This window comes from Orbicella faveolata, unplaced genomic scaffold (assembly GCF_042242905.1).
Source record: "Orbicella faveolata isolate gen_17 unplaced genomic scaffold, um_ofav_v1 contig_46, whole genome shotgun sequence".
Taxonomy (NCBI): domain Eukaryota; kingdom Metazoa; phylum Cnidaria; class Anthozoa; order Scleractinia; family Merulinidae; genus Orbicella; species Orbicella faveolata.
In genome coordinates this window covers 25,626,597-25,651,604 of record NW_028301576.1, presented here as the reverse complement: position 1 = coordinate 25,651,604, position 25,008 = coordinate 25,626,597, and the positions used below count along the sequence as shown (strand labels likewise).

Sequence of the window (25,008 nt, the reverse complement as noted above, 5' to 3'; positions counted from 1 at the left end):
GAATAGCTTTCTGAGAGCAAAGCTTGAAGAAAACGGTAAGCTTTGAGGAAAAGATAATGTCCAACGTACAAATATCCAAGCATATTTTCTGCACAAAATAGAGGCTATTGTGTTCATTATCCTTCAAAAGGTTTTCAAATAGCCCGCCCAATTTTAAAGCCTTTTGCTGTGAGGCTTTTTTTAACACTTCGGAATTTGTGTGGGCATTGAAAATATTTTCAATCTGTTTAAAATGTTCAATTCTATTCAAACAGGCACTTTTCTAGGGATGAAAACTAAATGCGCAAAAGTAAATTCCAAAATTCGAAACTTTGGGAATAATACTTGGAGTATATTCTAGGTTATTCCCCAGATTTAACTGAGGAATATTTCGAGTAATGTGAGGAGTTTACACCAATAATCACGTTTTTCTATGTTTGAAGAAGTACAGTTGTTCGTCAGTCAAAACCAAGAGGTGTTGTATGGCCAGAAGTACATGAGAAGGAAAAATGGTAGCTTGCTTTCGCCAATTCAGTTTTTCCTGATTTGGTTTTATCATTAAAAAGGAAACATGTAAGGAATTTTTGGTCTTAAAAAATTAATACATTTCAGAAGCCCAGAAGAAAAAAGACATTATTATCAATATACGCGGCCAAATTGAAAACCGCCCTCTTGAAAACACGCGCTTTGCGGGCCGCAAATGACTCCTAGCGGGCCGTTAATGTATTAACGGCCCTGCAGCTGATTGGTTCTCGGTTCATCATCCGATGAATATTAACCAATCAGGTTACGTTTATTGACGCGGGAAAACCATTCAGGTGCGAACAGCTTGCGTAGTGAATGTTTGCCGTTTGGAAATTTCATTTTAAAATGGAAGAACTCCCAAATTTTCAGCTTTTTTCTAGTCAAAACTCGGACTTAGACAACAAGCAACTGGATGAGATTGAGCAAAAAGCTCAAGCGAAAAACACCAAGAGAGCAACTGAGTGGGGAGTAAAAAAGTTTGAGAAATGGTGTGAGAAAAGAAAAATTACAGTGGATCTCAAAACAGTAAGTGCAACGGACTTGAGTGAAATTCTCTGAAAGTTCTTTGCTGAAGTGAAAACAGAGAAAGGCCAAGCATTAACTCCAAGTGCATTGACTGGAATTAGAGCGGCCATTCATCGCCATCTAACCTGTGCTCCACTCAGCCAAAACATAAACATTTTGCAAGACAGCGAATTTATGTCTGCCAACAAAATGTTTGAAGCGAAGGCCAAGCTATTTACGAAAGAAAACAATGCGAAACCAAAACACAAATCATCCATTCAGTCAGGAGACATGCAGAAATTGAATCGATACTTCATGGAAGGGCAGAACACGGACGGCGTTGGGAAAGATGCGGAGAAGTTAGTTGAGTTTATTTGGTTTTCGTTGTGTTTTCATTTTGCTCGCCGCGGCAGAGAGGGATGGCGGGAGCTTACAAGGCAGTCATTTGAAATAAAAACTGATGACACTGGAGCCCGTTACATCACCAAAAAACTTACTGAACAAACTAAAAATTACCAAGGAGGCGCTAAACAGTCTGAGCAGTCATACTCGGATGTTCGTATGTACGAAACTTCAACTGCACTTGATCCAGTGGCTGCGTTTGAATTTTACCTTGGCAAGACTCATCCCGACTGTAAGGCACTGTTTCAGACTCCAAGCAAAGCTACCACCAAGAATGTAAACTTTGCAAGCACCCGACACTGGTACAGAAATGAGCCTATGGGAAAAAATACTATCAGCAAGATGATGGAAAGGATTTCCATCAAAGCAGAGTTATCGGAGCGGTACACGAATCACTGCATTCGTGCATCGACTGTCACTTCTTTGTTCCAGCGCGGTGTGGACGCAAGGAAAATCTGTGCAATCACAAAGCACAAAGATGAACGAAGCCTTTCCCACTACATCAGCGAGACAACAAGTGCACAAAAAAGAGAGTGTTCAAAGATTTTAAGTGACACATTTCAGCCACAACTCACTGTTCAGCAAGAAGCTTCAGGAATCACAAGGCAAAATGTCGCGGGCCCGTCAGCCGGTCCTAGCTCAAACTTAAACCCACAGTCTCTTCTCCAAAACCAATTTATTTCCTTGGCACAGCCGTACCAAAATTGCACCCAACATATTCAGATTGGAACAATGAACATTTATCACGGAAAGTATGAAGAACCGTCGCCATCAACCCGCAAACGCTGCCGAATAATCGAGAGCGACGATAGCGACTAAAAGCTGTAACTTATTTGATGAAATTAGCAAAGACAGTCTGAGTCCATTGCCTGTGAACGGGAAGACTATCATTTTTTTAAATGTAAACTGTCTTTTTGTTAATCATTGTTACCAATCGTTTTAAAACTAGATTATATTTGACATTTTATTGTAAACAAAAAGGAATTTTATTTGGCTCTTGTTTAGCTGTTCGTATTGTAGCAACAACTTTCCATACCAAAGTTTCATGCTACATCTCTGTTAAACATTTTTTTCTTATTAAATGAATTTGTACGATTTGGCCTTGTGTATTGATAATAATGATAATCGCATGACTTTTGTCGGTCATATAGTTTATTTGTGTCCCTCGTAGCATCATTTGCGCCCTTGCGAAGAGTTAAAGGAAAGACTGAAAAGAAAAAGGCTACAGAAATTAACCAAAAAAAGAAAATAAATCTGTGAAATTAAATTTCTCAAATGACAAATTTGTAAGCAACTAATCCATACAGCTGTAATTGTGGCTTATTGTGTTTTGCAAGCCTCTCCCAAAATAATTGGCCCCTTACAAGCCATTCAACCATTCATAACTCAAAGCAATTACACTTAGCCAGTATAAAACTCTGAAAAACTTACATGAGCAAGTCATGACTGGTTTTTGTTTTGTCTCTGATTTGTTGAGAAAGAGGTGCAAGCTTTTTTATGCCAATCTTTATGGCTGGACGCACTTAGTGTAGCTACCCAACAAACTTTTTTCGCAAGTTAGTTAGCTCTGTACTGCAAACACCACAACTTTCTTTACAAATGAGATCAACAGTTTCGTGGTGATGTTTTTAACATTGAAAGGAGGCTGTGTTACCAGTCAAAGAAATTCTTGTTCTCTGATTGGCTATTAAACTTGTGAAAAAACTTTGCTGGGTGGCTACATTAAGGTACGCTGTAAGCAAAGGAATGAAAAACTTAAGTAAATGCAAATTACTTTCCACCCTCCAGGGAACATTACTTCACTGGGAATTGTGCAACTTGTTAAGATTATTTGTGCAATATCGATTAAAATTAAAAGTGCAATTTTATTCCCAGACAAAGATGTGCTATAATGTCTCCAATGAAATGGTTTTTATACACATTTGCATGTCTGTATATTTTTTCTATATGTAGCAGTGTTTTGCACCATGATACAACTTCCCCTCAGGTTTCAATAAGACGGCAACATAAAACTATTTATATGCTTCTTTTAACTAACAATTTCATTTAATTGTCTATTTCTTGAGATCTCTTATTTGATGCCTTATATTAAATATAATTTAAAATAGCAGTAGCAACTGCAGTAAACAAGGACACTAGCTTCATAGAGCTTCGTAGATTAGGTTAAATAATACTGTGGTATTCTGTGGTAATTGCAGTAGTTAAAATGCTTATGTACATTTATCATTTAAAATATTTATATAATACCAATGATGAAGTGCTGCATAACATAATTATACACCAGGGTGCTACTATGGTCCTGTGCAGACAACTACATCTTCTTATTTTTGTACATTGCCCACTGGCTATCAAAATAATCATGCCTTACAAGTAAATGCCAATTCTCTAAAAGAATAGTTAAATGCCAAACCAGTTAGTGGCAATTTCCCTAAATGAGAGAAATGGTTTTGATTGTGTGATACTATACCCCTAAGCCCTACATGGTGTAAAGGAAATTGGTTTTCTATACTACTGCAGTTTTCTGTTGTCACAAGATGTGTTAACACTGGCTCTTTACTACCAGTGCCAAGCAATCACATGTATTTTGTGTAGTTGCATAAGTCCTTTCAAGCCTGTTGACCACTGGGTGTATACTTTCTGAGCAGTGTTCAGCTTCCATGCCCATGGTGTGCTTGCAAATGGCTTTCTTAGGGACATGGAAAGTTAACGCATGAAACTTTTGAAGCAAGTTGGTGTTTGGAAAGTTTATAGGAAACCAGTGACCAAAGCTAGCACATCGGACCACAAGGAAGGCTACCTCATGGTGACAGAGAGGAGTACTGGGTGAGTACAGCTGGAGACAGTGTGAAAGTTTTGTCAAAAATGTTGACACCTTGTTCATGCTTCTTTGATCACTGAAAACTTTATGTTCTCCATTTTGAAGATTCCCTCTGAGTGGTTTTAAACAATTTACAATTTTTCCCACGTTTTCAGGGTGGAGAATTTTGGCAACATCATTACCAACCAGAGCCCCTTTATGATACACTTGCCTCTTTAAATTCATCCTTTCTAGTACACCATCCAATCTCCTTTGGAAAGGCCCTTTCAAATTATGTATTTTGGCAACTATGGTAGTCAATTGTTCCTTGGCTGCTTTCAACTGGTCTTGATGTTGTTTTGCGTGGTGTTGTTGTTCATCCCTGCCCTTTTTAAACTCTTGTGCTGTTTCTCTTGCTTTACAGCTTCCACTGTGACCTACACAACCCAGTTCACGTTAGTGTGGTGAAATCTGGTTTAAGTGATGGAAGAACATGTTAAATTTAAATGGCAAAGGTGTCGCCCTGGTGGTGGAACAAGTGAAAAAGACTGTCACTGTTGTAGAAGTAGAGCGGAAGATCACTTTAAAGCCTTCCAACCTTAAAACGAAGAAGTCACTCCAGGATCCACTCCAGTGCAGAGGACTGCCACATCAAGGTACTAAACTGGAGCTTAAAGAACAACTTCAAACTTCTCTTGCGCAACTGAGGGAGGACTATGAAAAGTCAGGGAAAGTATCTACTGCCGTAAACATGGACAAGAAGGTGACTGCAGACAGCATTTGTCTTGTAAGTGTTGATACGATAGCAATGGCATCGAACAGTGACTCTTGTTTGTAACTTGTGGATCTAACACTGAACGGTGTTGGGATCACTGGGGCTGTCAAGGAATTTTCCCGATATCCCAGTGACTGCAAGTCCATGTATGCCATGTTTATTTCTAATCGAACACTTGTCATTTTGAATGACAAGGGCATAGCTAAGATTGATATGGCAACACGAGAACAGACCATTCTACTGTCAAATGGCACTCCCTCTTGTAAAGAAGTACGAGGCATTGCTCCTTTCGGGGATTAGGGAGAGACTCTTTACAGATATGGAGAGAAGGCAGATAAAGAAGGTTTCTTCAAATGGGACCATTCAAATCATTGCAGGCTCAGGAGAGGAAGGCAACAACGATGGCACTCTGGCCTCATTTTCCCAGCCTATGGGTATTTGCGTGGAGAATGAGAAGAATATTTTTATCACTGATGCACAGGTTGGAGCAGTAAAGTTAATAACAGATGTTGGATGTGTAGTGAAATTTCTGGAAAACCTTGGAAAACTGTACCAATCTTTCTCCGTGCATCAGAAGCACAAGCGAACTCACACCTCAACACTGCAAGAAGCTGGAGAGATGATGAAATTCGTTTCTGGGTACCTTCAAGGCACTGTTCAATCAGTGCAGACATTACTGGGCAACAGCAAGGAGACCAATGGACCTGAAGGAACTGTTGCAAGCAAGACAACCAGGTCTGTTAACATGATAAATCAGGGACTGGCAAGGTTACAGAGCAACATCACAAAAATAAATCCAGCACTTACAGTTAACCCTGAAGCTCTCCTCACCACGAAAGTCAAGAACCTCCACGCAGTTTCCCATTTCAAACATCCAACATGTATGTAGTTACACTACGCCAGGGATTTTGGGACTACAGCCCTGTAATCAGCAAAAAGAATGATGCAGTGGTCCGCTTTTTACTTCACACACTCAACATCGTATTATCCTGTACCCTCGACACAAATTCACCTTCAAGATTTTCCAAGGATGACACAACAAAACCTGCCAGTCATGAGTTCAGCTGACCAAGATCTGATGAGAAACTGGGCAAACACACATGGTAAGTGTGTTAAACAACGCACTGTCGGACAAGAAACCACCAAGTATAAGGCTGGTACTCTCCGTCTGAACCTGTATCAGACTGCTGTCCACCAGGGAGAATGGCTAGAGTTTGCACCAGTTGAAAGAGTAGAACAACCTAAATTTTCAAAGCAAGAGGGAAGAGAAGGCGCACCTACATTGAGGGACCCAGGAGATGATCAGCTCTCCGAATACGATGACCACTCCTCCGACAACAACTCTGATGATTTTGCAGTGGAGGAAGATGGTGCCATTCGTGATATGCAGAACGAGGAACTCAGTTTCCTTTTTGCATCGTGCAGAATGCGAAGTGGACAGATAGTGAAAACAACTAACAAGGCTTTGCTTTGGACGTAATTTTTCAAAATATAACGGTATGTAACTTTTGTTTAAAGAAAAATGTTCTTCTTTTTTCCGTGAAGCGTGAAATGCCTGTTTAATTTTTCGTGAATTGTGAAAGGACCATTTTATTTTCCGTGAAATGTGATCTAGACCCCCCCCCCCTTTACCACCCTCTCTATTTAGCAGCCTCCTATAACAATCTTTGGCAATTTTAAAAGTCCTTTCCTCCCTGGCAAATTCCCACATTGCCCCCAGTGGCACTCACACAAGCATGTTCTAATCGCATCGTGCAATTTAATAGCTTTCAAGATTTTAGAATATTATCATTTATTGCATTAGAACAGTTACCACTAAGTGTATCTCCTTGGTATCATTGATGATTTTATTGTGTCTTTACTGAGAAGTTTGACTGGAAGTATTGTCACACCGCAGTGATTTTTGGAATGTTTGCTATTATTGATTTGTGACTCTTGTCATCTTCTTATCTGTTACTATCTAGGATTAGTACTTATCCACAAAGACATCACACAAATTTCTCATAACATCAAACCGAGGCTTGGTGGTGATCGCTTTGCGTGGTTTGTTGATGTTTAGAGAGAATACTAAGTTGCTCTTGTCAGCTTCTTCACTTTTTGTTTGAAATGCCACAATGGTGTATTGCTTTTGGCTGTACAAACTCTTCAGACATAGAAGTCAAAAAGTCCTGCATTGCTTACCACCGGAGAACAAAGAACTGCTTTCCAAATCGCTCACAAAAATTCAACAAACACGCCAGTTAGTGAAGCTATGAAGCTATGTGGTGACCACTTTGAAGCTGACTGCTCTAAGAGAATCCTGGGTCCTTCACATGTCAACTTAAAACTAGGGTCTATTCCCACAAAGTTTTGCTTTGTGCAAGAAAAAACACAGAGCAAGCTTCCAGCAGAGCGAAAATCGGCCAAGCGAAAATAGCCGATTTCATACATAAACACGCCATTGGATGATTTGACAGAATGTGATGGCATCAAAAATGACAACACAAAGCTCGAGATCAAGGAGTCCAAAGTAGTACAGTTGAGAGGGAAAATCAAAGAATTGGAGCTATCCCTGGAGTGAGAAACTGTCAGAAGGAAAACAGCCGAAGCTGCCTTAGAAGCTAAGACATTCTCTGTGAAAAATTTGTGACAAGACGCAGAGGTTTTCAAGTTTTACACTGGTTTTACTGAAGAACAGTTTTGTTGCCTTTCAGAATTCTTGGGTGATGGAATAAGTAATCTGACCCACTGGGGATCATCAAATGCTTCCAATTCCAACAGTGAAGATTTAGGGGGTTCAAAACCTGGGCCCTCAAGGAAACTGGCTGCTGAAGATCAGCTACTTCTGGTGTCGACCAGGCTGCGTGTTGGAATGCTTGAACAAGATTTAGCTGTTTGTTTTGAGCTCTCTCAATCGCACGTGTCAAGAATTATCACCACCTCGGTTAATGCCATGTTTCACCCCTTTAAAGAAATAGAAATCTTGCAAATACGTGAGTAGTCATTGGCAAACTCACCTGAAAAGGTCAGGGAGTCTTGTCCTACTTTAAGGTACATCACTGATGCTACTGAAATTTATATTGGAATCAGTGGTGACGGTGCCATAAACTTTGTCTCCACTTTAGAAGGTAGGTCAATTTCAGACAGGGATCTGACAGTGAAATCTGGCATACTTGGCAAGGACTGGGCTAAGGTTGATGTGCTAGTGGCAGATGATCTTGCATCTATGGGTGTGAAGTTGAACATTCCCACTTTCTTAAAAGGGAAAGGTCAATTTGAGGAAGATGAACTTGTGGGAACTCGATGCATGGCCAAGTTTCGCATTCATGTTGAGTGAGCCATTGAGCAAGTCAAAACTTACCATACGTTGGACTATGTGCCAATCAAACTTCCTTGCTCAGCATCCATTCATGTTTGTCCTGAAATTTACAAGATTTGGAGTCTGCACTAACATTTAATTTCCCTGCAATGTGTGTAGCTGAAACCCACAGCTGCTGCTGAATACACCAGTCCCAAATTTATTGGGCGAAGGAATTCAATTTTGGGGATTTTGAGCCCCACATATTATTAATATAAGCTACAGCTGTGAAACTGTCTATCTAGAGCTGGACGTGGCAGTTGATGGTTTCTTTGCAAAATGACTTGAGGGCAAAGAAAGCTACCTTTTTTGCGGCTATCGAAGCGATTCAGCATTTGCAGCCCACCTTCTTTCTCTAGAATGACAAAGAAGGCAAGCACCTTTTGTTTATTTTTCACAAGCACTTTGTCACTTTGCTTGTGCCGTTTCTCTGGTCACTTCCGTGCTCTAATTCTTTTTCCTCTCAAATAAGGGAAATTAACACAGCAGAGGAAATTACAAGACGAAAGAAACAAAAAGATGTTGGCCCTTCTGCAAAACAACAGCATTATGATACATTATGTAAACAAGTTTTCACCTGCAACTTTGACCTTTTTAGAGGAGGAATAAGTATGTGTAGTCATTTTATTTAATGTATTTGGCCATTTTTTTTTACATATTTCCTTTATAGTCTGTTTATTTAGTTACTTATTTCTTTGTTTATTTATTTACTTATTTATTTATCTATTTATTTATTTATGCATTTATTCATTCATTTAAATGTCACACAGCTGTCCCTCTTGTAACCTCCACTCCACTGGTTTGTTATAAAACTTGCTAAATGTCTGTGCAGATGCCCACCCAATGGTACTTAGGATCATGTCAAGTGGCACATCCTTGGCATTTGCCTTAGAGGCTGTTGCTGCTCTAGTACTAGGTGCAGTGAAGGTGGTTATGTCAATACCAGAGAGTTTAAAAACATCCTTGGTCCACCTCCAGATTGTGTCATGGGACACTGCTTTGTGTGGTTGTATGCAGCTAATAAATAGCTGTTTCTCACTGTTCTGCAGAGGCTTTGTTTTCTGGATGTATTCTTTTAATGTGGATAGTGGGCAAAGTGTGGGATAAGTTATGTACTTCTTGATTACCAGGGGCTTACACATTTGGGCTGTTTTGCTAGTTTTAGTGTGGTTCTGCAGTTCGAACTGACAGGAAGTGGTGTTCACAGTCATACCATCTAGAGAAAGTAAGTACTTAGCCTTTCCTCACTGTCCTGTTACAAGCAATAGGCACCTTAAGATACCAGGACGGGACGAGCTAGGACGGCTACCGGAAGTAAATTTACTCAACCGGGCATGCGCACAAGAACTCTCAACTAATCTCTCTACCGTCCTCGTCTCATCGAGGACATCATTTCACCCGACTAGCATGTCCCCCTGGCCCTCTTGCCCTGCTAAATGTTCTAATCATCTTTATTTTCAGTTATATTGATAGGAATGTTTATAAGGTTCGCGTTTTTTGTGATTGTAGTGTAGAATACTACACTGACATATGAAAATGTGAATAAAAATATTCCTCATCTGTTTGTTTGTGTTTCAGTCACTGTTCAGTCACTGTCACGAGTGTGCAAGCTCAATACAAACTGTATGCAGAGAATACATCAGTGCAAGTACAGTCGGTAAAATGTTGTAAGAATGAATGCCATGGAGCATCTATTGAGCAAATAGAATACACATTTTCAAACTGATGTTTAGTTGTTTTTTTATACTACCCGGAACTTGATGCAACGTTTGTTTTATTTTCATAATGTTTGATACAATTACAGATGGAAATTGAAATGTTCACCAAAAGTCAAGATTCTTTGGCGACAGAATTCTCAAATGCTCCGATGGTAAAAAGCCATCTGAAGCAGGTCGATCAGATTGTTTGTTTAATTTTTTCATACAGAAATTCAGGTTTCTCTATTAAAGTATTGACAGATGTTTGCATCACTTATAAAGAAAAATAAATTCAACATCACTGTTCACTATCATTTAAGCTTAATAGGATAAGATTTCTACCATCTTTTTTATAGTCTAAAAAATGTTTGAATTATTGACATCACCGTTCTTTGCGAAAATACACGCCTTGAGCATTTTGTTTTTGGCAACACGATGGGACCCGCAAAAGTTTCCCGCAACCTGGCCTTCCTGTCCTCGTATCTTAAGGTCCTTAATAGCAGCATCACTAATGTTAAAGACTTTTATGAAAGGGCGTCAGGTGGATGTAAGTTTCTGAGGTAACTTAACACTTTAGAAATATCCCAAATACAGTTGTATTTGGGTTGGGGTTTTCTGAGTTCGTAAATGCATTTGAAGAACCATGTCACCAAGGGGTGAGAACCAAAGTGTTTCCCACTGTCCATAGTAATAATGGACAAAATCGCAGATCATGCCATATTTATAGTGGAGTAACTCAGACCCTGATTGTAAAGGGTCATGAGGAAGTCCAAGGACTCATTTATCTTTGGTGAACCATAAATAATGCCTTCTTGATGACAAACTGCCAACCACTTATCAGTGTATGTTTTGGATTGTTTTTGCGTGGTTACTCTGCAGGAAGCCATGAGGATCTTGGCAATGTCTGGAGAAACATTCTATTGTGTAAAGGATTCCTGGAGAGTGGACATATCATTAGGTCTTGCAGTATGTTGCAGTAGGCTGTCTGAGGGTTTCATTATCCAGGGTTGATTGCATGGCAGCTGTAGTGCCTGTGAGAATTAGGTTTGAGTTGGCCACACTGGGATGACAAGAATTCCTTTTGGTTGGTCCGGGGCAATTTTCTGTAGACATCTGGGCATTAAGCTGAAAGGGTGAAAGACATAGAAGTTAAACTTGCTCCAATCAATAGCGAGTGCATCTAAAAAGGCACACCCTGGGTCAGGTTTCCAGGAGCAATACAATGCAAGTTGACTATTTAGCTTAGTTGCAAACAGGTCAATGTTCAATTCTGGGTACAAGGACAAAATAACTTTGAAGGCTTCCTTGTTCAGCATCCATTCAAGTTTGTCCTGAAATTTATGAGATTAGGAGTCCCCACTAACATTTAATTTCACTGCATTGTGTGTAGCTGAAACCCACAGCTGCCACTGAATACACCAGTCCCAAATTGATTAGGTGAGGGAAATTAATTTTGGGGATTTTGAGCCCCCCCCCCCCCCCCCCTCCATATTATGAATATAAGCTACAGCTGTGGAATTGTCTATCTGGAGTTGGACATGGCCGTTAATGGTTTCTTTGCAAAATGACTTGAGGGCAAAGAAAGCTGCCTGCAGTTCTAGGATGTTGATATGGCTAGTACTTTCCAAGGTTGTCCATCTCCCTCCAACTTCTTGGTCACCATACACTGCCCCCCTAGCCTAGGGTTGAGGCATCAGTCTGAATGATCATGCAAGAAGTTGGATGGGTAAAGTAACGAGATGAATGTGGCATGTTTTCAATCCACCATGTCAGCTCTGCTACTGAGCTGGATGTGAAAGTCATATGAGATTTGTAATCTCCCTTATGTGTTATCAGGGCATGGGTTCTGTCTCTCTCCAGGAAGCAGTAGTGTAAAGGTCCAAATTGGACACCTGCGAAGTTAGACACTACAAGGCCAATAACTTCTGCAACCTTTGACATTAGGGGCTTGGTCATATTTTGTAACCTTTTGCAGGCTTCTACAATTTGGAGAATTTTTTCCTCCATTTGTACAACAGTCATGCTAAAAGAGTCAAGCCTAAACCCTAAAAATGTGAGGGTCTGAGTAGGTATTATGACAGATTTTGTAGGTTGTAAGTGAAAGCCTGGGCAGTTGAACAAAAATGCTGTGGCTCTAATGTTGCTGCTACATTTTTTAGCATTGTCCCCTTGTAGGTAGGAGTCATCTATATACCCCAGGTCGAGATGGCCCAGTGAATGTAGGGATGCATAAACTGGTTTAAGCACTTTAGTGAATATACATGGGGCACTGAACAAACCATTTGGCAAGCAAGTATACTGGTGTACCATTGAATGCAAATTTCAGGTATTTTTGGTGCTCTTTAGCAACTGGTACAGAGTAGAATGCATTTTTAAGGTCAACTGATGCCATTCAAGGGTGTCCATTTTAAAATGGTGGTATTGTACAAACGCATTGATAGGCTTGAGGTTAAGTATCATATGGTGTGACCTACCTGGTTTAGGTCTAAGGAATATAGGTGAAACAAATTCCCCAGGTTCTGGTGAGGAAACTTTGAGGAAACCTTTTATAAGTAATTTGTCAATTTCCTCAGTGACAATGTCACGCTGTGACTGATTAAATGTTTGACCTGGCACATGCCCTGTGCCATCTCATGGGATCTCTATGCCTCCAGTCATATCATAGAATTACATTTTGAAGATGGACTCATGAGGAGACAAAAATATCTAACTTGTGAGTATCAGACCATGTTTTCAAACCCATAAGGGTGCCAAAATCGGATGAATTATATTATTTTCTAAATTACAAAATGGTAATAATCGTAATCATAATCATAATCATAATAACAATAACAATAATATTTATTACAGGAAGTTCACTCAGCTACTGGTGATACACAGAGAGGTCCTGTTCATCATCATCATCATAATCTAGACTGACTGTTTCAGGTACTGTAACAAATGTAAACATGAAGTGATGCATCATGTGTGGTCAACTACAGTGGAAGAGCCTCAACTCTTGATAATCCAACTAATGAGATTTAACAACAGAGGAAAGAAACTGAAGAAAAAAATGAAATTGGCACAGTACGAATGGATGCATTGTTCTCTGTTAATTGGCATACAATTCAATTGTGGGATGTTTTTTAGTCACTTTCAATCTTTACCATTGAATTATTTCTAGAAATTAGCGAGTTGTGTTCTCTTTTATCTCCTTTAAAGAGATTGACATTTCAGCTGTATGTTCCATTCAGCCGGGAGTCAATCTTTCCTACTCTTTAGTGGGAGTTATTGTAAGTAGGACCAAAACATACTGGTAGTTCAAAGAGTTTTTTCTTTTCTTTTTTTGGGCTAACTGTGCAAGGGAAACTCCAATGAAACTTTTGCAACTGACATTTTCATTGAAATTGTCATTTTAACTACATCAAGGTTCAACCAGCATTGCAGGCCATTGTAAGTAAAGTTCATTGAAATTTAGAACCGTAATTGTCACCGACAATTTGAAAAAAATAATTTTACCATTCCAAAATACTCTTCCACTTTATCACTTTATTTCTGGATGAATAGACACCTCACTATTGAAGCTCCAAGGATGCTGGCACTTATTTGATGATGAACACATTTCAAAAGTCAACGACACTAATGTGGCAGCGGAGCTGGAAGTATATTGTAATGATTCCTACAATGTTTATGTTACTCTGTTATTTGACTCTTTAGGAATGAGGGAAGGGGTTCATTGCTGTAATGCACTGTTGTACAATTAACAGCGAAGCGGATATTTGCTGTTCTTAGAGAAGACAACGGATGCCAAACCAGTTCCCAGTCAGAAGCCAACCTGCAAATACTCCCCAATGGAGAAAGGCAAGTCCATCATGATGACAGTACTGTTACTGTCCATTTCACATCCCTAGTCTCAGTTGGGTTTTATCAGTGAAAACGCAGGTGTCCTTATTTTTAGAAGCCTCAGAAGTTCGTTCTGCAACAATTACATCTGGGCCACAAGCGGACAGTCCTTCCACAGAGGCTAGCACAACCTTTGCAATCTTGTTTCTTCAGGGATACCTGCGTGTAATGTTCTGTGGTTCCACATTACGTATCATAAGAAATATTTAGTGTTCAGTTGAATTGAAATTAACCAAATTACCCTTCTTTATAATCACTCTCACATTGGCCAAAAACAATGATGGCATATGTTGCTTGAATCAAATCATCATCAATGAGGTCAGTTAAATGGTATCGCATGAATTCAGTTTTACCAGTAGATAAGTTGCCTCTCTCCTATTAAACAATCAGTGAACAAAGTGGCGTAAATCAAGGCAGATGACACTGCAAACCTTGTCAATACAAGTGGTAAACCCATTTGAAACTACTCCCATGAGGAAATAAGACATGTCATTAGGAAACCTGGCAACACAAGAAACCTCAACAACTTCATAAGAGCTTTTTTTCATGCCCATTTCTCTCTTGTGAATTTCACAATGACGGTTATTGATTATGTATTTACCCGTGTATAAAGCGCACTTTTTCCCAAAGAGTAGGTTCTAACTTTGAGATACATATTATGCACCTAGCAATGGTTTGCCCCAGGATGGGGGGTTGAGCAACCCAGGGAAATTAGACTTCATAAAGCGCATGTGGGTTGGGATTTTGACATCCACAACGGTCCCCAGGGTGGCAAATTTAACTCCACAACTATCTTGAAAAGTTCAGAGGATCTGGGAATGAGTGATGAGTGCTGTGCTATCTTGGAAAATACCCAGTATTCTTTTAAGCGAGTTTCCCGCGTCCAACGATGGCTGAATAAAAGATAAGGAATATTGTGTTGTTTTTTATGTCTATCAGTGCTCTGTCTTAAAAGTTCTATAACATAAGGTATCTTTCCTTCAGCTTTGAGAAGAAATATTCATAAAAAAGCTCATTCAGATCAAAATTTACTTCCTACTTGCATGTCTTCACTAGATGCTGCCCAGCCATAAGTTTTCAATGTTCTCTGTGTTTATAGATTTGGAACTGGAAGTGGCCAAAAGAAGATTCATGCCTCAGCTTCTGAGGGTGTAAAGGTTTGGCAAAGAGGCCATCAGAGGACTTGGTTAGACTGCCAAGTTTATTCTTCGTGAGTATCAGCAAAGATTTATTGTGGATACTGAAGCGATTCAGCATTTGCTGCCCACCTTCTTTGCCTAGAATGACAAAGAAGGCAAGCACCTTTTGTTTATTTTTCACAAGCACTTTGTCACTTTGCTTGTGCCGTCTCTCTGGTCACTTCCGTTTTCTAATTCTTTTTCCTCTCAAATAAGGGAAATTGACCAGCAGAGGAAATTACAAGATGAGAGAAAAAAGAAGATTATGGCCCTTCTACAAAACGACAACACTATGTTGAAGGTGATACATTATGTAAACAAGTTTTCACCTGCAACTTTGACCTTTTTTAGAGGAGAAATAAGTATGTGTAGTCATTTGGTAATCCAATGGTCTGCCTCGGAAGAAGGGTCGAAGATTTCACAGCAACTCAAAAAGCGTATTGAGGTGACAGAAAGATATCCTGAAATTGAACTAGCATATTTGATTGGATGGCCGTCCTGCAGAAGTTCAAGCCTCCAGTCAGAGCCCCTTTCCATGTTGTTCCAAACAGATTATTTGATACAGTAACAAGCAACTATAGCAAAAGGATAGATGTTGTATTCGATGTATATCAAGAACAATCTATTAAGAATGTGGAGAGGTCAGAAAGGGCTTCCAAATCTGACAGAATCAAGTACAAGAACATTCTGCCTGGTTACAAGGTTAAGTCATGGAGCAAACTGTCGAGTGCTGCCTCAAACAAGGTTGAGATTGTGAAGTTGCTTGTGTCTCAGTGGGAGAAGGAAGAGTTCAGGACCACAGCCCTACACTTCATCCACATCTTCTGACTTTAAACCTGCCGAGTTATCAAATCTGGTGAGCAGTTGCTTGTTTAAAGTGGCATGCACAGAGATACATTAATGTACATCAATTTTTGTTAATAGTTGAAGAAAAGGAAACCATATTCGAGAGTATCAGAAAAGACATGAAGAAACACGAAGTTCCCCAACAATCTAAAAGGCTGTGCATGCCCACGGAACGTACAGACAATACTGCTTTCATATCTGATGACGGGGATCATGAAGATCAAGCAGTAATTAATCTCGTTCTTGAAGATAAAAAAGGAGAACAGTTGATGGAGTATCACTTTCAGGTAACCCCCCAGACGGTGGAAGAGAGGGTGAAGGCCATGAAAGATTATCTTCTGGAAATGGCAGGCATCCCACCATCAGAGGATACACCCCTTCCTAACTTGGAGTGCCACCAAGCATGCTTTTTACTTGGGGGCTACCATAAGCATTACAAGAATCTGGAAACCTACAATTTGGGTGCCAACACATTTTCCTATTACATCTTCCCCGATGTGATGCATCGCTGGGAAAACCTTTTCAAGGCCAAAAAAGAAGGAAAACGCTTTATCCCACTTATGGCATCTATGGATACTTTTTTGAAATACGACTTGCCGGAATGTATTCTGGACCAATGCTATTATGTGAATACTGCTCTCGTTTTTGAGGTAGTAAAGAAAATCATTATGGACTTAAAAAACTGCTCGTACAAGATGGCAACAGGATCAGTCTGAGGATAAATGTGCCAACCAAGACACCCTATGGTATGGAATGGGATTCTCTCATTGAAGAAAAGAAACAGAGAAGGAAGCTTGCCCTGGCTCACAGACAAGCAATCATAAACAGCCAAAACCCACAAAGTGTTACGTACCTGGAATTAATGTTATGCGTGTTCCATGATTGTTATCAGAAGTTACTTTGACTTGACGTTTTCTTTCCATAAATTTTTATTCTTACCTGGACTAAGAGGACAGTAAGCTTTAAGATGATACCAAGTTCATGTCAGTTGAAAAGTCACATGACGAGCTATTCACTTCCAGAAAAGCAGTACAAGTGCGTATGTTATTAAAGCACAATGTTTATGTGAACATTTTTGATAGTAATTGCATTGAGATGGGTGCAGAAGCCATTGAGATGGACTAATAAGACAGTAGGTGTTAAAATGATAACAAGTTGGTGTCAGTTGAAAAGTCAAGTGACAAGTTATTCACTTCTGAACAAAGGATATGCATGGCATCTTTTTCAAGTTTGTGTGAGTGTTTGGTGCAAATCAATGGCTTTGACAGCTAGAAAATGTCTTTGAACAGTTGGTAAGGACATTTAACTGATTTTATGCAGTAATCTCTTCTGCCGACTTTTCATTCAAATTTACAGACAGTTTCAGCCAGTTGGCTTAGCAGATGATGAATTGGCTGGCAGTGAATTGGCAGACAACTTCAGTTCGGCTGAACTTTTGTCTTGGGACTTCCATAACATAGTAGCCAGGTATTACATCGGACTATGAAAAACTAGTTTCCAGGCTCTTCGCCTAGAGTACCATAAATCCTTGAATTACAGCATACCTGGAATAAGTGCCCCCTTTAAATAAGAGCCCCTCTTATCAGCCAAAATTTAAAATAATCACCCCTCAAATAAGTGCCCCCTACCCTCCCCTCCCCTCCCCTAATCTTGTGGACGAGTAATGAGACAACAAAGGATGTATAGTTTTTGTCATGTAGTATGAGATTTGTACATTTTTTCAATTTGTGAACACATAAAGTTTGGAAAAAAGTTACAAGTACTAACAGTGCCGCGATTTAAACTTTATGCACAGATGATGTATTAAAAATGATCATGTCAGACCATGATTTGGGAAAAATTTAATAAGCGCCCCCCCTTCCACTCAATTAAGCGCCACCCTTGAATATGTGCCCCCGTCTACTCCAAATTTTGAAATAAGTGCCCTGGGCACTAATTTGACGATTTATGGAAGGTCAGAACACCTGGACATTAAAAATTTGTCACAAACGAAACAGCGTGCTTTTGTCGCTGTTTTAGGAGAAAAACTACCTCAAAATAATCAATCTCTTCAAACGCTTCCCTTGACATCAACGAATATGCTTCCTTTGAACGTTTTGTTTTGCATCAATGAATGTACACAACAAACGGTCAAAGCGGAGCGGTCAAAGTAGAGGTCACAGATTCAAGTCTGTCCATCATAATAATCATAGACTTTCTATGCAGTGGAGCCTGGGAACTGCTAACAAACAGATAACCTGAAGTCAAGATATCAGGACAAAAACAGGAGACTGCCCTAAGTGTGCAACAGATAGTTTTTAAAAAAAAACTGAGGGAGGCACTTTGCTACTAATGCATCTGAGGACTAGAATCTTGCTCAAGTTTGTTCGTCTACCATTTGTGTAGTATTTTTATTGATGGTAAATTGTGTTTCTTTAAAATAATTTGTGACTGGAGGTTATAATAATAATAATAATAATAATAATAACATTTATAATGCGCAAATTTCCTAAAATGCTCAAATGCGCATGACAAGATTAAAAACCGAATAAAAAGGCTAAAAAGCTACAATTACAATTAAAAGAAAACTTACAATGATTTTAAAAAGCTTAAATCACAATTAAAAGTAAACTTACAATAATAAAAACAACTATGATAAAAATGCATCACGGAAAAGGTGAGGTTTTAGCTTGGCTTTAGTTTTTAGCTTTGTTCCCGCTTCTGTCTTGTAGAATGGCTGCTCAAGTCAAATCCTTGGTGTTGGTAAATGTGCAAAATGAAATGATAAAAGTGCCAATTCTGTCATAACAAGAATATCGAAAAAAGTATTGAAAGAATCAGAGTTTTGTTGAAATGTCATGAATGCCAGAATCAACATCTTGGGAAAAAGATTTCTCTCCCCCATTCTGCATTCAGGAAAGCTTCATGGAATGGGAAGAGTATATGGAACCTTGTTGATTCTTGGACACCAAAAAACCTAATCTTTTAAAATCTTCTATCATAAGCTTCAATACAATGCATTAATTGAGGAAGGCTGAACTGAATTTAGCCACAGAGTAGCCAAAGAGATTAATAATTGGGCAGAATCTTCAAGATGTCACTTGGGATTCAGAGAGGAGAAAAAACATTGCAAAGAAAAATTCAGGAGATTAGAAAAAAAAGCATCAATAAATTCAAAAGAGGGCCAAAGAGGTCCAAGTAAAAATTCATTGATCACACCAAACAGCATCCGCCAAGGATAAGGAGAGAATTTAGAGAAGACTGACACTCAGCACAGTCATTTTTAAGGCCTTTACAATTTTATTGCCACCAAGGTTGAAGTTGTTAATAATGATAATCAGCAGCATGACACCATTTCATTGGTAGAAGAGGAAGAACTCTAACTCCTTAACTGTGAACCAAAGGAGCTGACTGACAATGATTCTGATGACATCCCTATCTGGGTTTACATTAAATGAAACCTGCAAGAGCTGGCCATGAAGTGCAGAGACTGGCCTACAATCAGCTACATGCCAATTGGAATCTGAAAAGTAGACTAGGAGAGGCAGAGAGGGTAAAGATTTAATTCAAAGAAAGTCTTGAGGAAGAGACAAAAAGGCTGCAAAAAATTGAGTATTGAACATGGTCACTATTAACAAAGTAGAGATCAACGAGTATGAAAGAAACTTTTGGAAAAGATTGAAACTTGAAAATATCCGTACACAGTTTTTAACGAAAGGATGCAGTCAAATTTAAAGGGAATAACTCTGAATAATCATAAGTATAGCACTGATAATTTTTTAGGAAGAGATTGGAAGTTTCTAGCCAGTGTCTGTGATTTAGCAGCCCCAGATCAAAACTCTGCCTGTATTTGGTGCAAGTGCCCAAGACATAAAAGGTTTGACATCAGTAAAAAGTGGTCCTCTTCTAACAAATCTCTTAGGGCAAGAGACTTAAAGAAGTAAGCATGCAAGAGTTCAACAATATAATTGCAAAACCAATCCATTATTTAGTTTTATTCCTGTTGACCATGTGATGACTGATACACTCTACTTGCTTTCTGAGAATTTCTGATAGTCTAATTTAACTTCTTACCAGGGAACTTTGCAAAAAGGCACCATTGGCAAGGTATGGGTTTTGTCAACACAGGTTTAAGCACATGGCTCTGTATGGAAAATTTGAGAAAGATTGTGGAAATGGTGGCTTTGAATTGAAAATTAATAAGGACATCAAGAAGTTGGAGTACCAGGATCTTACAGGACCTGAAAAAATCATGCTTTTTCAACACAAATTTCCTGGTACAACATAACTAAAATTTCCATCTTAATTTATGATCCTTTCATTCCTCTTCCTGCCAATATAAAAATACAAGTTTCATTAGAGCAGACTTCATAAACAAATTTGTTCCTCTGATAGCTTTTTGATGTAATCCTTCCACGACTTTCACTGAAAACATCTCCATAATTTGGAATTTCAATACATACTTTTCAATCCTCTCTGCCCACAGAGTACAACTTCATTGTATCACTGGCACATTATTTTCATTGCATGGCCTCCATTCACTGAATTTCTCACTCTGCTCTTTGAAATAAATTTTGAACATGTTTCTCACTTTGTCAACCCAGCTATCTCCAGTAGATGATTTTGCTCTATAGCTTCTGTGAGTTTCTCCATTAGTCTCTTCAGAACATTGCAGTCCCCCTTCGACCTGTTTTCCACCATCTTGAAAAATGGCACTCTTTTCATATTTAATTACACTGCAAGTCAGGTGTGTAATATGGAGGATTGGGGCCAATTTAGACAAATGTTGAGGTTATTCATGGATAATAAGAGTCTAATAAAACTGAAAAACTCATGTTCAATAATCGTTTTAGAAACATCAAAATCAAGAACACAAGCATTACATGTATAAACCACCATCTTTTCATCCTACAGATACCTTTCAAACTCACTTGTAACCATTGAATCACAACAATTGACAAACATAAGAGCAATTGTGAAAACACCCATGCGAGTGCCCTGATTTCAAAGAGCAATTAGTTGATGCTGAGCCAAAAATATTAATATGAGCTCCAAACACCTCAAAATCAAAATCCTTGCAATACAAACACTTTCCCATTACTTCTCATGCCGTGCCTGTGAAAAAAAAAAGCTACAGGACCTGCCAAATCATAACTATGTCAGGCATGCAAACTGACACACAAATACACAAAACCAAACACTGATACGCCAATTTGTTTCAGGCAGTTACTAGTCAAAGGTACTAACCAGTTCCCCAGAAAAGGAGTCACTGAAATTTGCTTGCATTCAGTGTGTATCATTTATACACACTAAATTTGAGTTCAATCAGACTAAACCAAAGTTCAAAGACAATCATACTTGTCTGCGGTGAGGAGCCTGTAATAAAGTTTTCCCACTCAAACCATTTACTTCACACAACAATTTGTTTTCTCTGCCATGTTGACATTTTGTCCGTGATCTTTCAAACACAATTTATTCCTTGTGATGTCATGACTAGTACTTAAGCTAGACTAGTATGCCTGCACATCATGCTCTATTTGTGATGTCACTCCTGATCCTTGACTACTCCAGATCCTGGAGTGATCTTGGAGAAGGCTCAAAACATGCCAGATCTACTACTAACATTACATATTTCAAACTCCTGCATGGTTAGTGAAAGGATTCAGCACCTTTACAAATTTTTCTTTATTTGTAAAATAGAGTTAACAATTTGGAGCGATACAAATATATATGCAATATTTAAGTAATGTAATTATGGCAGCTTAATCAGTGGGTTACCTTCAACAGATGTAAACACCCGAACTCTATCCCTCAAGAGACCCTATCTTACTGTTATACAGGACTGCTCTAATAATTATTGCTGTGTTAAACAATGAACTGCTTAACTTGCAAGCCATGTGAAGAATTTAGAATGCATTAATTACTTGCTGTAACTGATAGAAAGTTATGCCTTATCATACTTTTATCTGTGGTTGCGGCTGGTTTTACAAACCTCAAAACAATCAAGCCAATCAAGCCTTAATACATAGTTGCATGTTTGCATGTACGCATTTTATACAGCACCTTTGTTGCCGTGTGTTCGACACTAGTATCCTTGCTTACTGTAGTGCCTTCTTTTGTGGCCATGCCTTTCTATTCAAACCGTCCTAACTGCCCTGCCAGTTACAATCCAAACGTCATGTCTCTTCTTGAGTTATGGGTTTTACCCAAGGACAGTTAAACTCTTCTGGCATCCGCTCAGAATCTCATGATTACAGGCACTAAGGCCCAACTTGCCCAGCCTGTTTTTGAGCATGATCACAAACATGGTAATCCTGGCTGTTCAACCACATCCCTGACGTCGGCTCCCATTGAAGAACACCCTGTTCCCCCTACCGGCCCAAATGCCGCCACAGTTCCCTTGATCGTCAAAACAGTCAAACAACCATTTTTGAGCCAGCAGCTCAATCAGCTACGCTAACTCATTGCTGAGGCTGTTGGTTCCGCACATCCTGGCCACATCCTGGGCAGTTCTAATGCCCACGTTACTCTTCTTTGTGTGGTGAGTTTGCAACATCTGCGACAAGAATCGGAACGTGAAGGAAACCATGATGGCCTCCCGTCAACAGGGCCCTGGCCCCTGTCAGTGGACCCAGCCAATATGGTGCCCACAGAGCTTCCACTAACGTGAGTACATTGACTTTAATGACCTTCTGTTATCCAACTTGTACCCTGTTCATTCTTCTCCATCTCCAAATATTTTCACTTTGGCAATCAATCGTCAAGACACATCTACCTTAGCATTCATCCCTACCTAGCAAAAGAAACGCCGTACCGATGGCCTCTCCTCATGGCTTGAGGCCTGGAATGTCTACCTATGCACCCTTCTTGCTAGTTTCCCTCATCTGACCCCAGACCTCCTCGTCTACCAGGATCAAATCTGTAAATTCAGCGGGAAATTTAAGTCTTCGGCCTGGCTTATGTACGCCACTGCCTTGCACCACATGGCAGCCTCCAACATCTCAGCCCCATGGTCAAAGGTTAACAAGCAGCTCTACAACGACATTCTGAAGGAGGAGACCATATTGCATCTCCTGTCATAGCTTTGGCCATCGCACTCTAGCCTGCACTGTGCATTCCAAGTCCAACCAGCCCTGCTGTTCCTACATGGCCTACTCACTCCCTTCCTTGCCTGACCCCTCTCAAAGTAGTACCAGTTCCTCCAACCAACCATCTTGACCCCAACAGCTCCAGCCATCTGCCATCTGCCATCTGCCATCTGCCATCTGCCACCTGTTATCTGTCATGACTGCTTTTGCTACTGCCCAAACTGTCAATATCAGCACATCTGCAACAAGCCAGACCACAGAGGCAACCATCCTGGCTCGCACTGCCCCAAAGGAAACCGATTCTATCATCACAACCTCTTCAATCAGTCCCCCAACTACTCCTATTCATATTTCCAACTTTGCTCATCAACTTGCAAATCATCCAGTCCAACAGTTTGCTTCTGATCTAATTAGTTACCAACTATTACTATAAAAGTGAAAAATTTCAACAGGACTCAAGTATGCATTATTATATTATTTAATTATATCAATAATTATCAATAAGTTAAAGATTTCTAAAATCATTTAACTATTGTTAATGTCATAATATTGTTCAATTTCTTTAACATTGAAGTTGCCTTTGAAGAACAACCACAAAACATCAAAATTCTATTTAGATTTCCATACTTATGGAAAAGATATAGCTATAAACAGAGCAATCTTGAAATTAAATTCTTAAATTGATTGTTGACTATTTTTCATTGTTCTTAACAAGATTTGACCAACTGGGCATATGCCACTCCTAAGGAAAACCAAATGGACAGCAAGCATCAGTGTCAGTGAGGCTGCTGCACAAAGTGCAAATTGGTGATTCCATTTCAGACAGCATCACCATCAACTGATCTCATCAGAGAGTCCACCAAGGAATGATGACTATTTTCAGTTTTTACATCATTTGTTCAGACTCACACACAACCCAAACCAAATACCCCCAGTGGACCAAAACCTGCAAACACCCAGTGGTTCTTAGTTTACTGAAAGGATACTTTTATTAAACAACAGATTTCAGCACAATCCAAGCCCATCTTTGACAAACACATTTGAAAGACACAAGGTCTTATAAATATGTATTTTGATTACTTTCCACTGAAGGATTAATTTTCAAGAAGACTCAAGTATCTCTTGTTATAATCTCATTATTATAATTATTAGTATGCTGTAAGTTAAAGAGTTGTAATATTATTTAAGTATTATTTACCTGCAGTTATCACTTTGTGGCATTTTTTCAAAACATTTTCAGTTTTACAACATTTATTCAGGCTCACACACAGATGCACACACCTGATTTTGTTTTGCATAGAATTGATTTTGTTTCTCTGTAAATTGAACCATGGTCATGTAACATGGCATGCTGGCTGCCATCGTGATTAAAGTTGTTGTAATTATCCAAGTTTATCTTTTCTACTAATTGGCCATTACCACATAAATTACTTTCCAGTTGTCAGCCATGCTTGACAAGAAATATCAACACTTCTCTGTCTAATACTGTGACAAGGCGATGAATATTTTCACCTTCATGATTAAAGAATGATCAGGAGGTTTGTGTTTAAATACGTGAATTGTGGAAATTCACCCTAGACAATGTTTTCTTAACACTGTGGCTCTATGTCCGGCAGCCAGTCAAGATTTTAAATAGACTTGATGACTGGCAGTGAGACAAATTTTTTTTTGAAGTAAAACAACATGAAAAGAACAATGTGACAGACGACCCAGTATGCACATGAATATATTGCTGAACAACCAGACCCAGAATGGTTTGACACAACGCTTTAAGAAGTCAAGGCATTTCTTGGCCTTCATGTGTTGTTTGGGATCAAACAGTTGCCTGCAACTAGACTTTATTGGAGCAATGATCCTCTCATTGGAGTCTGGACTGTCCAGAAAGTCATGTTTCAAAATCGCTTCCACAAATTGTCCAAGTATTTTCACCTCAACAATAATGCAAATCCACTCCCTCACAAAGACCTCAACCACGACAAATTATTCAAAGTGCGGCCTCTTTTCTATTGTGTTATTGAA

At 39.3% G+C, this 25,008-nt stretch overlaps 1 protein-coding gene, 1 long non-coding RNA gene and 3 pseudogenes across 2 annotated transcripts in view; 3 read left to right on the top strand and 2 right to left on the bottom strand.

The window, feature by feature from the left end:
* Positions 1 to 2,860: 2,860 nt before the first annotated feature.
* On the bottom strand, positions 2,861 to 7,263 carry LOC110046199 (uncharacterized). Its single transcript, XM_089277496.1, has one exon. The coding sequence runs from the start codon at positions 4,451 to 4,453 to the stop codon at positions 3,950 to 3,952; it is 504 nt and encodes a 167-aa protein (XP_089133622.1). The 5' UTR covers positions 4,454 to 7,263; the 3' UTR covers positions 2,861 to 3,949.
* LOC149099162 (uncharacterized) lies at positions 7,089 to 8,412 on the top strand (annotated as a pseudogene).
* A 1,664-nt stretch (positions 8,413 to 10,076) lies between these two features.
* The window catches only part of LOC149099157 (uncharacterized), a 30,368-nt gene continuing 15,436 nt past the window's right edge, over positions 10,077 to 25,008 (bottom strand). The window contains exon 3 of the long non-coding RNA XR_016203640.1: positions 10,077 to 11,141. This is a non-coding gene — a long non-coding RNA (uncharacterized LOC149099157). The remainder of the gene's footprint in view (positions 11,142 to 25,008) is intronic.
* On the top strand, positions 15,566 to 16,571 carry LOC149099161 (uncharacterized; annotated as a pseudogene).
* LOC149099160 (uncharacterized) lies at positions 18,682 to 20,207 on the top strand (annotated as a pseudogene).